This window comes from Portunus trituberculatus, chromosome 13 (assembly GCF_017591435.1).
Source record: "Portunus trituberculatus isolate SZX2019 chromosome 13, ASM1759143v1, whole genome shotgun sequence".
Lineage (NCBI taxonomy): Eukaryota > Metazoa > Arthropoda > Malacostraca > Decapoda > Portunidae > Portunus > Portunus trituberculatus.
This window is the reverse complement of record NC_059267.1, coordinates 9,217,012-9,230,064: the sequence shown is the minus strand read 5'-3', so window position 1 is coordinate 9,230,064 and position 13,053 is coordinate 9,217,012. Positions and strand designations below refer to the sequence as shown.

General features: G+C 36.8%; 1 protein-coding gene across 1 annotated transcript in view; it reads left to right on the top strand.

Moving 5' to 3' along the window:
* The window catches only part of LOC123503013 (ATP-binding cassette sub-family D member 2-like), a 62,769-nt gene extending 49,920 nt beyond the window's left edge, over positions 1 to 12,849 (top strand). Inside the window, 4 exon segments of the mRNA XM_045252372.1 lie at positions 187 to 290; positions 293 to 311; positions 2,723 to 2,873; positions 3,277 to 12,849. Coding sequence (XP_045108307.1) covers positions 187 to 290; positions 293 to 311; positions 2,723 to 2,873; positions 3,277 to 3,366 — 364 coding nt within the window. The 3' untranslated portion in view covers positions 3,367 to 12,849.
* Positions 12,850 to 13,053: the final 204 nt, after the last annotated feature.

Sequence of the window (13,053 nt, the reverse complement as noted above, 5' to 3'; positions counted from 1 at the left end):
AAATAGAATTAGGTAAATCTGTTATTGGAGTGAGAGGATCAAGTTATATATTTTTCATGCGATCATCTTGACAGATATCACTTCAAACTTAATATAGTGTCATAACTGTATCAAACATGAAATTAACTAACAGTGTGAGACTTAAAGGTTGCAGCTAATACAATCATATTTTTTGTTATACTCAAGGCCACGGTATGCTCTGCTAGATGAGTGTACCAGCGCTGTGAGCATCGATGTGGAGGGACACATGTACCAGTCAGCCAAGGACCAAGGCATCACGTTGCTCACTATCACCATCGACCGACGCTGTGGTAAGCCTCACCTCTTTGTGTGTGCTGTTACAAAGTTGAGGGGGAAATTCAGTTCTCGTGATGCAGTATCGGTTTTTTGGCTCTCCTAGCCTTATTTTTTCACTTAATTGAATAATATTTATATACAATGTGTATTAATATGTATTGTTTTTATACCGTAAATATGATATCGATACCTCTGGTAGTTTTTGTGCAAAAGCTATTTTTTTAGTGATGAAAAAAGATTTTAAAAATCACAAAATAAAATCATAACTAATAGTAGTATGGCAATATCTTCATGATCAGAGGTAATAGACATAACAACCAACAAATGTGACTATTGGCATACATGTAAACTAAGTTATGAAAATTTTATCACACTACAAAATAATACTTTTTTTATTTGATATTTTGAGTTTAAAAATCTGCCTTGAATTTTATTGAAGGAATTTGATCATGGCTATGCTCACATTTATAAAGATGAGGTTCATGATCATTTTGCTGCAAGAATTTTTAAAATTGGTCAGTTATTGAAAAGTTATCCAACAATATATGCACAAAAAGGGAAAGTTTGGAAAAATGCATTTTCCTGTGAACATCCTCAACACACTCATATAACTCACTCCAACATGCACCAAATATAAATATTTACTAACATAATCTCTTGACATCTTGGAGGCTGGTAGTGGTTGTTTTGCTAGTGTGAGGCCATGGATACCATATAAAAGGTATCTACACAAGGTGAGTTCTCCCTTGTCTAGTAAGCTTCTAGCTCCTGGTTCCATTTTTATCATATTAATATAACTTTATAACATATTGATATGACTTTATAACATATAATGGATATATCTATATCCATTATGAAAATAACTTATTCTATGGGTATTACTGGAGCCAACTCACCTCATTGTGGATAGGTAGAACCTATTTTGAAGTTACTACTTATTATTTCTGAGGTAACAGTTTCCACATTCACACTACATAACTGACCAATTTTTGTAAGCTTTCCAATGATATCACTACCAGAGAACCTTCATCAAGAAGTAGGTAGGCCAGCTTCTCCTCTGGTAATAGGCTGTCAGTAGCTTGCTCCAGACACTTTTTTTTTTTTTTTTTTTTTTTTTTTTTTTTTTATGTGGAGATTGGAGAAACCCGAAGAGGCTGATTCACATGTCTCCTTAGTCCTCCACCTTTTCAAGCCTCTCTGGCAATGTGTTTCACTCTTCACCTTTCTTTTAGCACTTACACGTGGCATTGTCAGTTTTAGGAGACAAAAAAAACACGCCACAAGTTGATGGAGGTTGCACTGTGGGATGGGGGGCCTGGGGGTGAACATGGAAACTTTGCTGGGTTTTCCTCCAAGTCACAGGCTCCTCCAAACTATTGTACTGCTTCATCAGAAAATAAATTTGAAAACTGTAAAAAAAAAAAGCAAAAGAAATGCAAGGGGCGTGGCACAAGCTCGGCCATGTGAAGGTCTGGCCCATTAAACCTCCATAACAGGAGAGAAATGCATTTTGCACCTGGCAAATAAGTACTTTCCATTGCTCAGGATGAGAGTGACAATGTCAGATGCCAGATATCATATTTTCAAGAAATTTCAACCAAATTGACAGAATTTCCCTCGTAAGCAGCTCTCCCAGACATGTGCGAGAATGTGAGAGGTATTCTGGGAAATTTACCAAGATGAAGAGGTGTTCTGTGTGGAAGTTTTGGTGGGAATGTTGTTCAGTTGGAAGTCTACTGGGATGGAAAGGTCTAGAAGTTTGTTTTAGAAGTTAATGGGGTACTGGGGAGTTTACTATTTGATCTCCATAGCATTGATTAAAGGGAATGTTGCAGTCTGTCTGTGTGATGGCTATGTTTGTTTTGATATATAAAGACATTCACTTAATTTTTGTTGAGTGATTAAATGTAGACTTGTAATATATAGTAAGGAATACTAAATTCAAAATAGTTTCATCTTATTTGTTATTCATTTGATGGGGCCATCTAGGTTAGGAGTGTGAATAGTGAGTGTTTGAGTGTGTGGTGCTATGTCTGGATCATCCTGTGTAGGATTACCTGTTTGGTATATAGTCACTTATTTATTTGAAAATGTGTTGAGTCCATGATGTCTGTTGGCTTTTAACAGTTCTATCCTAAAGAAAGCTCTCAAATATATTCTTGTAGTTGCAAAATGTGTTACATATGATTACACCCAAAGTCATGACAGATTGACTCACAGTCTCTCGAGTAGCATCTACCATCACAGTGTATCTTTATGAAGACATTCCTTTGTATGAGTACTTAGTATAGGCATTGCAGGAAGGCATCTTAAATACAATGGCATTACTGTGTGCCACAGAACATTGGACACATTATCTGCCACACCACAAGTGCCTGGCATCATTGGTCAGCAGATAACCAGGTGTTGTGTTGTGCTGCTGCAGGAAGTTCCACACCCACGTGCTACAGTTTGATGGTGAGGGCGGATGGAAGTTTGACTGTCTAGACTCAGACAAGCGGCTGAGCCTGAAGGATGAGAAGCACCATTTGGAGACTCTACTGTCTGATATTCCAACCAAGATGGAGAGGCTAAAGGTAAGAATTATGTGTCTTGTGGATCATATGTTTACTTTGAATTCTCTTATGTTCTGATATTAGTATGATTCCTCAATTTACTGATTGTTATTCTCAAAGATTCCATCTATGGGTGATCCTTTTTTTTCAAATTTTTTTGTGACTAGCATCTAAGTGGGCTTTTTTTTTTATTTATTTTATTTATTTATTTATTTATTTATTTATTTTTTTTTTTTTGTTGTCTTAGGTTAATATCTCTTTTGTGTATCTTACATAGAGAAGAAAATGTTTTCTTGTGTCTACCTTGTTTACCAGCTATACTGTGTTTCCTAGCCAATCTGCACAAGCTTGAACATCCAATGTCAGGCCTGGCACATACATTAAAACATTTATTAAATTTTGGTGTCCGTTGTTTGTTGTGCAGGAGCTGTGCAGCATCCTGGGTGAGGACTCCCTGCTGGTGGAAGAGGGAGCCATTCCTGATGTAGCCAGTGACACTGCCTTGTCGGACTAGGGAGGCAAACCTTAGGACTTGAACAGAGATAACCATCCTCTCTTTGCTTGGCTCATCTCCCTGGCCAGTTGTTCTAGTCAAGACCCTGATGGGAATTGTACAGATTGCCAGTCATGTACAGTGTTTTTAATCTGAGTTTTTTGATATACTGAGAATTGTTGGAATCATATGTTATAATACTAACATACAGTCAAATTGTGTTATATTGTTGAATATTACCTCTTGGCCAAAGTTTAGCATAGTGAGTTCCTCTGCATTGTTTTATAGAGAAGAAAATATATACACGTGTCTATAAGAGTGCAGAAATATCAGACAGTTCACAGCCTTGAGATTGCAGTGGCAAATTATCTCTTGACTGCTTTGTCTCTTTCTCTTTCTTCATGCACCTGCCTCATAGTCTTTCATTTCTGAGGTATGGTCTTGAGATTACCTGATATTAAAAGTTTAGTAGCAGTACTTTTATATAAGGGTGGAGTGTGGACTGAAGCTAATGGACAGTAGAGTTAATAAAACAAAGTAGTAAGGAAGACTAATAAAAGTACAGGTACATCACCATGCTACCAGCACCTGATGGTCAGACAATGCCATTAGTCCAGAGTGAATGTGATAGAGAACTTCAAATTCCCATGTGTGCCAAACTGGTGCAGCAGAATGGCTATTTTTGCATAATAACAGATCCTCACCAAACCAGTGGTTCAGCTTGTTTTGCCTGTGCATGTATTGATGGTGGGATCACTTGGTGTTTTTACTTCTTCCTGAATAAGACAAGACATAAATAAACATAAATAATCCCAACAGAACATAGCCTATACAAATCAGATATATCTAAAAGGAATTACAGTATTCTTGATCTGTATGAGGAGGAAGGCATCCTTGCAAATTATTTTTGTTTCCATGTTGAAAGTTTGCAGTTGTTGTTATTATATTGTTTAGATCTTGTGTCATGCCACTTTAAAGCATCAAGGACTTGGAAAAATTTATTTGAAGGTAGGAGAAATTCAGTTAAAATGTTGTGTTATTAGGAATTTAGGGCTAGACAACACACTCAGTGTAAATAAACTCTTACATGTTACCAATTAAGGCAAAGGATCACCAAGCATGAGTGATGTTTGACCAGCTGTTACTGATCCATCACCACACACATGCATAGTCAGTGGAGACAGTAAGGCCTGCAGATGGATCTTAAGAGACTGGTGCATTGGTGATGTGCCTGTGAGTATTGAAGTAGGGGCCAAAGACTAGCTTCCAAGTTGAGGCATAAAGCGGGAAAAGAGATAGAGTGAGGGATGCGAATCATATTAAGGAAAATAGTAAATGTCAAAAGCCTCCATTTTCCATGTGAGATAATGTCCTCTTTATTGCTAACTTTCAAAGTCTTGCCATGTTGTATAGTGACCTGAGGTGTGGATGCAGCATTGTAGGAGTGGAGTGAAGCAGAATGGCTGAAGACTTTACAATCATAGTTTGACTTCATAGCTTCTTGGCTTATGGCAGCACTGTACTGCTGACAAAACATGTTACATTTACATTTAAATAGTTATTCTCTGTATACTTCACATATCATTTGTATATCACTGCATTTTTTGTTTGTTTCTCTTTTCACACTTTATATACATATAATTTTATTATTATATTTATGTATTATATATCATCAACATATAGATGTATACATTTTTAATAGCATGACAATGCCTTGTGAATTAAAATTATCTAATTTTATCTGACATTTAGAAAATTCAATATTGAGTTCTATAATTATTTTTATAATTATTATTTTTTTTTTTAGATTGTAGATAGTTATGTTAAGATGTCAATATAGAATGTGATCCAGGAATTCCCAGACTGTATCTATGTAGTGCATAAGTCATGGATAATAACCTTGATGCATATATTCCTACTGTGTTAAGTGTATTCTCAGGATCTTCAGTCTTCACACCTGCTAAGAGTCTGTCACTTGTCAGGCTCTGTAATAACATTATCAGTAAATCAGAAAAGCTCGAATTCAGGGAAGACACTAAGCAGTGAGTGTAATGTGTTACTTGACTGTTGAACAAGACTTCACCTGAAGCTTTTATTATGATCCACTCACCTGCAAGTAGTGCAGCACACTTAACTTCACTAACTGTCTAGGGCTCCTGTGGATTTTGGGAAACCTTGTTTGATGGAATGCACATTTTTATTCAAGTCTCCTCAGTGCCACCAGATAACTTTTTTTCCTTTTACCCTGACCTTTACAATAAGAAACAGGAAGGAATCACTGTGCGTAAGGTCAATGGGATATCATAGGGAAGAGGAAGCAGATACAAGGTTTGGGTGTTGTTCTAAGAAACTTCTGCTCAGAAAGAACTATTTGGATTGTGAGGCAGTAGCAGATGTGCTTACAGTCAACAATTACTGAGTGTCCACATGTATACCATGTATTCTTAATAGACGAGCCATGGTAAGGCTACTGAGGATAATAGTCAGCCATCTCACAAGAGTACAACTTAGAGACAAGTCTCAAGAAAATGTGACTGAGGGGCTTGTTCATATGCATAGTATAGTAGCTCCTGAAACATGAACATATTGCAGCTGTTGTGACCACAGCAAGTCCAATTGATAGATTTATGCTGTGGCTATAAAGGAAGCTAGTTTGCTGCAAGCCTTTTGTTTACTGTTTCATTCCCTCTTTTACCTTGAACCATTCATATTGAAAGTGTTGATTAGGTGATGAATTTGTAAGAACAGATGGATGTCTGTTTTATTTTGGCTTGTCCTTGTTTTGCGTCTTTGCATCATTTGAACACTGAGAAACACTGGAAAGTGGAATGTCTGATATCCATCCTTGATACTTGACTTCATGGTTCCTCAGTCTAGGAGTGCAAACAAAATTTGATGCAGAAGTACATATGATTTCAAGTTTGTTATCATGCTTCCTAAAATTATTGTAGAAAACTTTTATTAATTACAAACACTGAAGATTAATATTTGCTTCAAGATGTTACACACCTTACTGGTTCATGACAAATTTATTTCATCAGGCAGGTCAGGTTTGTGCTGGCATATTTCAGTGTCCGAAGGAAACAGTTCAGGAAATCCTGGATCACCTCTCTTCATAGTGAGTTACTAAAAATTCTGAAAATGTCCTTGCACAAAGGTGGGGAAGATGTTGAGTATTAGTTTGATGAAAATGATAGGAATAACTGGTTTGAGAAATCAATGTGTAGTATTTCATATCCTTTGAAAAAAACTTTTATTGATATATGTTAGTGGCATATGAAGATTCTACAAATTATGGCTACCTATGTATTAGCATCTAGAAAAGAAGTAGAATTTGTGGTGAATGTCATTGAGAAAGGAATGTTATGGAATTGACAGCATTTTGACAGTGTAGTGTATCTGCCATGCTGAGCTGCAGGGGTTTGTCAAGCCCACAGGAATTGCTTGACATTGTATGATGGTAACTGTTGCTTTGTTGTGCTTCATGCAGTGCGTGTAGCAGGGCTACAACAAATCATACCAAAGTTATTGAGCTCAAGTACTATTTTGTTTCTTTTATGGAAACTTGTCCATACAGTAGATACTGTGTGTGAATTAGGCCAGTTGGCAATATAAAGACTAAGCAAGTTCCTCAGATAATAAGAAAGTATCATGTTCTCTTGCATTGGCTGGAAAATGCAATTGAAAATATAGAGATTATTATGTTTATATAGAACAAACAACTCATTGCAAATATTAATAGAGTAATGTTATGTTGATGATGTGTTTGTGTGTGTATGTGTTTTGACAAAAAAGGGAATGAAGTAACATAAGAAGTGATGATATAATGTTCATGAACAAGCTTCTTTCCCTGCTTGCCTCTGTGTACCTGGCAGTGTAAATGAATCTTCTCTAGCTATTCCTATTCATTACATCTTTCATTCATCTTTTTTCTCTCTAGAATGAATTGTGGCTATGAGATTCTTAACCTTTCATGATTTTTTTTTCGGTCAAACATGTCACATTTAATCTTGTAGTATGTATAGCTGACGCTAGTGTTTTATTAGTCTATTTTTTTTAACTTCTGTCTGTATACTGAATCAAAAGCATCTGTGCAGATCTGTGAGGTTCAGCTTGGCTTCAGTTTTTCTTTGTGTATGTGCATTTAGTACCTCAAGAAGTAGTGTTTATGTTCCATGAAATGTTTTGCTGTACTTTGGACACTAGTAAAAGTAAATTGTACTGACCCACAAGATGAGGCCGATAATTAATCCATGCAATGTTGCAATATCTCAAGTTACTTCAAGGAAAAATGGAATAGCAGTTCTTTATTCAGTGTAATGCATCACTTTGCAAAAAAAAAAGGCAGGATGGGAGTGGGCTGGGGGCAAGAGGCATGAGTATTTCTACAGGTGATTACGCCTTAAGTCAATTAAAATTAAATACAGTAAAGGTGCTGGTTATTAAAGTGAAAATGAGACTGATAATTTACAGAATATTTGCTCTGATGTGCTCTTGAGATACCTAGCCTGATATAATGAATGGAGAAAAAAAGATGAGACTGCATTTTATTTCAGTTATTTCCCCAAGCTGAACTTATTTATTGACGATCATTGGATGAAGAGACTTTTTTTTCCCTGGTCTAGCTGTACAACACACGGTAAGATGAGGAAGTGTCCGTGTCTTTCCATTGTGGTGACCAGATGAGAAGTGAAGTGGGTCGATTAGTCTGTGCGTGGTGACCTGACTCCCTCCCTTCCCCAGCAAAAATTCTGCCTCGGGTTGAGTAGCAACGTTGCCTGACCTGATATGCCAGTGTCATACATGACATGGAATGCCTTCATTTGATTTGGTATATAACACTTATTTGTATCATCTGGTATCTAATGAAATAGTCAGAATATTCTTAGAACACTGTTCACTGATAATACTATGATAAAAGAACCATGTGAACTACAGTGGTACTTTGAGATATGAGATTTTTGAGATACAAGCTATGATTTGATCATTTTTTTATTTTGAGATACAAGCAAAATTTTGAGATACAAGTCACGCTTGGGGATGTTGCCGCTGTAGTCGGCAGCTTGGCGCATCAGTCCAGCCTCAACTGAGCTAATGTTTATGGGTTTCCCGTGGATCTCATGCACTGTGATTGTTCTTTCATCATTTTCACACTAATTGCTGACCTTTATTGTCAAAAGGAAGTGCAGTTTTGATTTACGTTTAATGTTTATGTGTAAATGGTGCCTGCATCCTCTCCTCTCTCCCTCGTCCTCCTCCTCCATTTACCACCATTAGCCGAAAATGTGTGTCTTCAAGGTAAAAACACTAAATAAACTTTTGCTGTTGTTTCATATATGTTCATGCATTGATAAAGTAATGTAACTGAAAAGGCAAAACAAGTTTCTCCTATCTCCCCGTACGTCCTCCACCGACGCTTGACGCTTATCACGAAGGGAGAGAGCAAGGCCCTTTCTCTCTCTCTCTCTCTCTCTCTCTCTCTCTCTCTCTCTCTCTCTCTCTCTCTCTCTCTCTCTCTCTCTCTCTGTAGACACCTTTTTCTTACCTGAAAACCCCTAGAGAAAAATAGGGGTGCTCTTTTTGGGGATGCTGGAACAGATTAATGGCATTTCACTGCATTTCAATGGGAAAAATTGTTTTGAGATACAAGCTCCGTCACGGAACAAATTAAACTCATATGTCAAGGTACCACTGTATAGCGTGAATGTTTGGATTGGAGATCTAGCAGGATGGTGAACAACACCCTATGGGTCAGTACAATTTACTTTTACTATAATTTAGACACCTGAGGACTTGGGAATGTATTAATCCTGCCATTGACTGATGCTTTCACTCACTGATTGGTATATGTATTCTTTCTTACCTTGCTTAGAAGCATGTAGGAGGCTACTGCTGTATTTCTACAAAAATCTGTACCAAATTATCCAAATAACAGCAGTTGAATAATAGTTCTAGTAGAAATGAAATTGATATAACAGAAGAATAGACAGAAGATGGAGTAAGATAGGAATAAGTGGATCAGTGAGTGATAGCATGTCCGTAGCATTGTCATCTCCTTCTATTTTTCCTTATCACATCTATACATAATATATATGAGGTGTGTAGAACCAAAGGAATGAACACACTAAAATTTGGGCCTCTTAAATTTTTGCAATTTTGCATTTACTGCCATATTGTAAAAAATAATGTCAACATATTATACATTTAAACCTGTGGATGCATAAAATCTCTGAAATAAAGTAAACCATGGGACTCTCATGAATAGTACATTAATACTAAATTAAAAAAGGTATGATAGAACATAGTAAACACATGAACATGAAACAATACTAGGAAAGTAGGCAAATATATTTGGAAGGAAAAAAAAAAACATTAATTGCACAATGAATGATTATTAGAATTCTAATTAATTCAATTATAACTTTTTTAGTCAATTTTCTTATTAATTGTGTAATTAATTTTATTTTCCATTGTCAGTAACAGTAACACTCACCACTAAGAAGACTAAGATAGTGTAGATGTGAGGGAGAGGGATGCTGCTGGTATATGGTGGGGTGAGGCATCAGGTGTGATGGTATGGAGGCAGTAGAGGTGTGAAGGTGGTGCTTGTTGGAGGGGCAGGGGCTGGGCTAGGGGGTATTAAGCTGTCTGTATTTTGCTGCATAATTAAATTTAGCTGGGCAACCTATGGCAAGTTACAAAGGAGGGTTATACCTATCTCATTTGAGCCCCCTAAATAAAAGATGCTGAAATGGCGAGTTTACCTCTTTGGCTCTACGTGTCTCATATTTGTCTATACCCACATGTGAAGGACATGTGGGTATAGACATGACACAAAAATGGGAATACAGGTTTGCTTATTTCTTGCTCCTTAAGACTTCTTCATTAAAAAAAAGAAGAAAAATAAGCATGTAATCTGGGTGAAAAGTTTGATTCTGGCAGCATTGATGACAAATTTTCTTATTTGTTCACCTGTTACGTAGCAAGAGGCCGTCCACATCATATTGGCAATAGCTCCTGATCTCGCTCACTTCCATTCAGTGCCGCCCCATTGAATGCATTATGTCTCATGCAGTCACCAGTCATGAACCTCAAGATGGAGGAAGAGGGACTTCTTTGGATGAAATACTCTGCCAAAATTTGCATCTGGAGCTTGGCATAATTTTGTAGCAGTATAATGAACTGAGTTATAAGTAGCAGGAGTGAACATACTGCATTTTTATTAGTAATGGAAAGACTGGAAGAACAGAAAGAAATTAACACATTAGTGGAATGATACTTATGTAGCTATATTAGTAGTGGGATTGAGATTAGGCAGTGTAAAAAGGAATGTTAAATGGGGGAGATGCAAATAATGAGTGTGCATGTGTCATTCATCTACAATTGTCTACTGATCACCCAGCCAGTCGCTTCCCTACAGAAAGAACTCAGAGGCCAGAGTTCATACTGACCAATCATCGGGTAAGACTGAGACCACATCACACACCACACACCAGGACAGTGAGGCCACAAACCCTTGAATTACATCCTTAACCCACTTGCTGCTGGGTGAATAAGGTACACATTAAAAAACTCATCCATTTGTCTTGCTGTGCCTGGGGCTCAAAACCTCAAATCCGGGCCTTCTCGGTTGTGAGTTGAGCATACTACTTTTATACACAGTGCAGTGAGAGTGTAAGCAATCATAATAATCATAACAATGATATTCAGTTTATTCATCTTGCAGCTTTACACCTGAAAATCCACATGTTACACATACTGATATACATACATACATATAGCTATTGCATGTTGAACACATTTAACCCTATGAAAGATACCGTGGCTGCCATAGCCAGGTAGTGTCAAGTCAATCTTGTAAACTAAGTTTGCAGGATGGTTAGGCCACCCAGTTAGTATTTTTCTGTTCAGAGTTTGTTTTTCTCCTCTAGCAATGGAGTGCAAATTCACAACTCTTGATTTGCACTAGGGGCTACAGTAAAGAAGTCCATCCAAAGACCATGATCTGACCTCTGACCCGGGATTGAAACCCAGGCACCCTTCTGTGTGTGTGTGTTTGTGTTGCCCATTAATTTGTTGTATGACAATATTTAGGTACATCATTTATATGTTTTGTTTATTAGTGATCACTTCACTATATCGAGATGTCATTCCACATGAATATTTGATCGTATTTCATACACTTAGTTTATAATACCAATGATCAAGGAAGAAGATAAAAAAACACCTTAGAATAACTTTTATATGTTTATTCATCTATTCTTTAATAGCCAATCACATTTGCTGCTACAAGACAGGTTGTCAAGTGCAGACTTCTGTTGATCACATCTGTGCTGTTGTATGCATTTATGTGTAAATTAACTAAATTTGTTAGACTTTCAGATGTTACGCATCTTGGATTGAGGAGAGGGTGTGTAGAATACACAGGTAGTGATGGCTCAGATGATGTCATGTGTCGTTCATTTCAAAGGTGTAATACCTTTTCACCTTGTTTATCATCTAGACTGGCCACAGAATATTACACACTTATGCTATGCAGTGCCGTAATGTATTCGTGCATTTGTGGTGCCAAGTATATTAAGAATCTTTTTACCTAGTGATGTTTGTTAATGCACAAGTGTGTGTTATCAATTTTGAGTGTTTATAAATTGATTTATCTGGACTGCATGAAGATGACTTCACTTGAGTACAGTTTGGTTAAGATAGATTCATGGTTTTCAAACTCCATCTTTTTACTTCCTCGGGTAGACCTGCATGTTCTTACCCGAATGATACAAGCACAAGGCATTTTTATAAAAATATTTTGTGAAATAATTTAATCACATGTTTTAAACTAATTTTTGAGCTAGATTAGTTTTTTACTTCATCTCATCTAACTTTGTCTAACATATTCAAACTTCCCAAACCTTGTCCTTTTTAACCAAACCTAACTTGTCCTATTCTATACCTTATATAAACCTTAAACCTTGTTTAAGTTATCAAAGTTTAATCTAACCTGTCATATCCTAGTTGCACCTAAGCTAACCTACCTTGTTTAACCTTAGGTAATCAAAACAAACGAAACTTCTTCTTGGCCTGACCAACTTAAGCTAACTATTTTCAACTTCACCCATGTAATTTAACATAACTCAACCTAAAGTGTGCCTCGGGTGTCTCCTAATCATATGACTTTTGGTGCCTGCATAATAATTGTATAATATGTATTGGTAATAGGAGGATATTTAGTTTCCCGGGTAAAATTCTTGAGCAGTGTTGGTGTATGACTCCAAAGTGACAAGTGTTACCTATCCGTTACTTGTACAGAGTGCTGCCTACGATGTCTCTAATGGGCCAGTTACCGTGCGTGGTTATCCTGTAATGATCCGTTGAATAGTTACAGTTGCACACTTACGATGGGTCTTTGAAGTCGTTAGCCTTGTGATAGGTCTGTTAAATAGTCTCTGTAATATACTATCATGTTATCTTAATTACTACAGATGATATTAGTAAAAAAAATATATTGCTCATATTTTTTCTGTACTCCTTTTTTGTCAAGTATAATAAATTGAATTTGATGGTAAAAAAGAAAAAGAAAAAAAAAAGACGTCTTCTTGGTGGCCCAAAACTACATATCTAGTTATGTTCTCAATGAAATTCTGCCAATAAAGAACAGGAAGCCGGTGGCGTAGTGGATAAGGTGATGAGCGTGGTGATCAGGCCACGCATTGG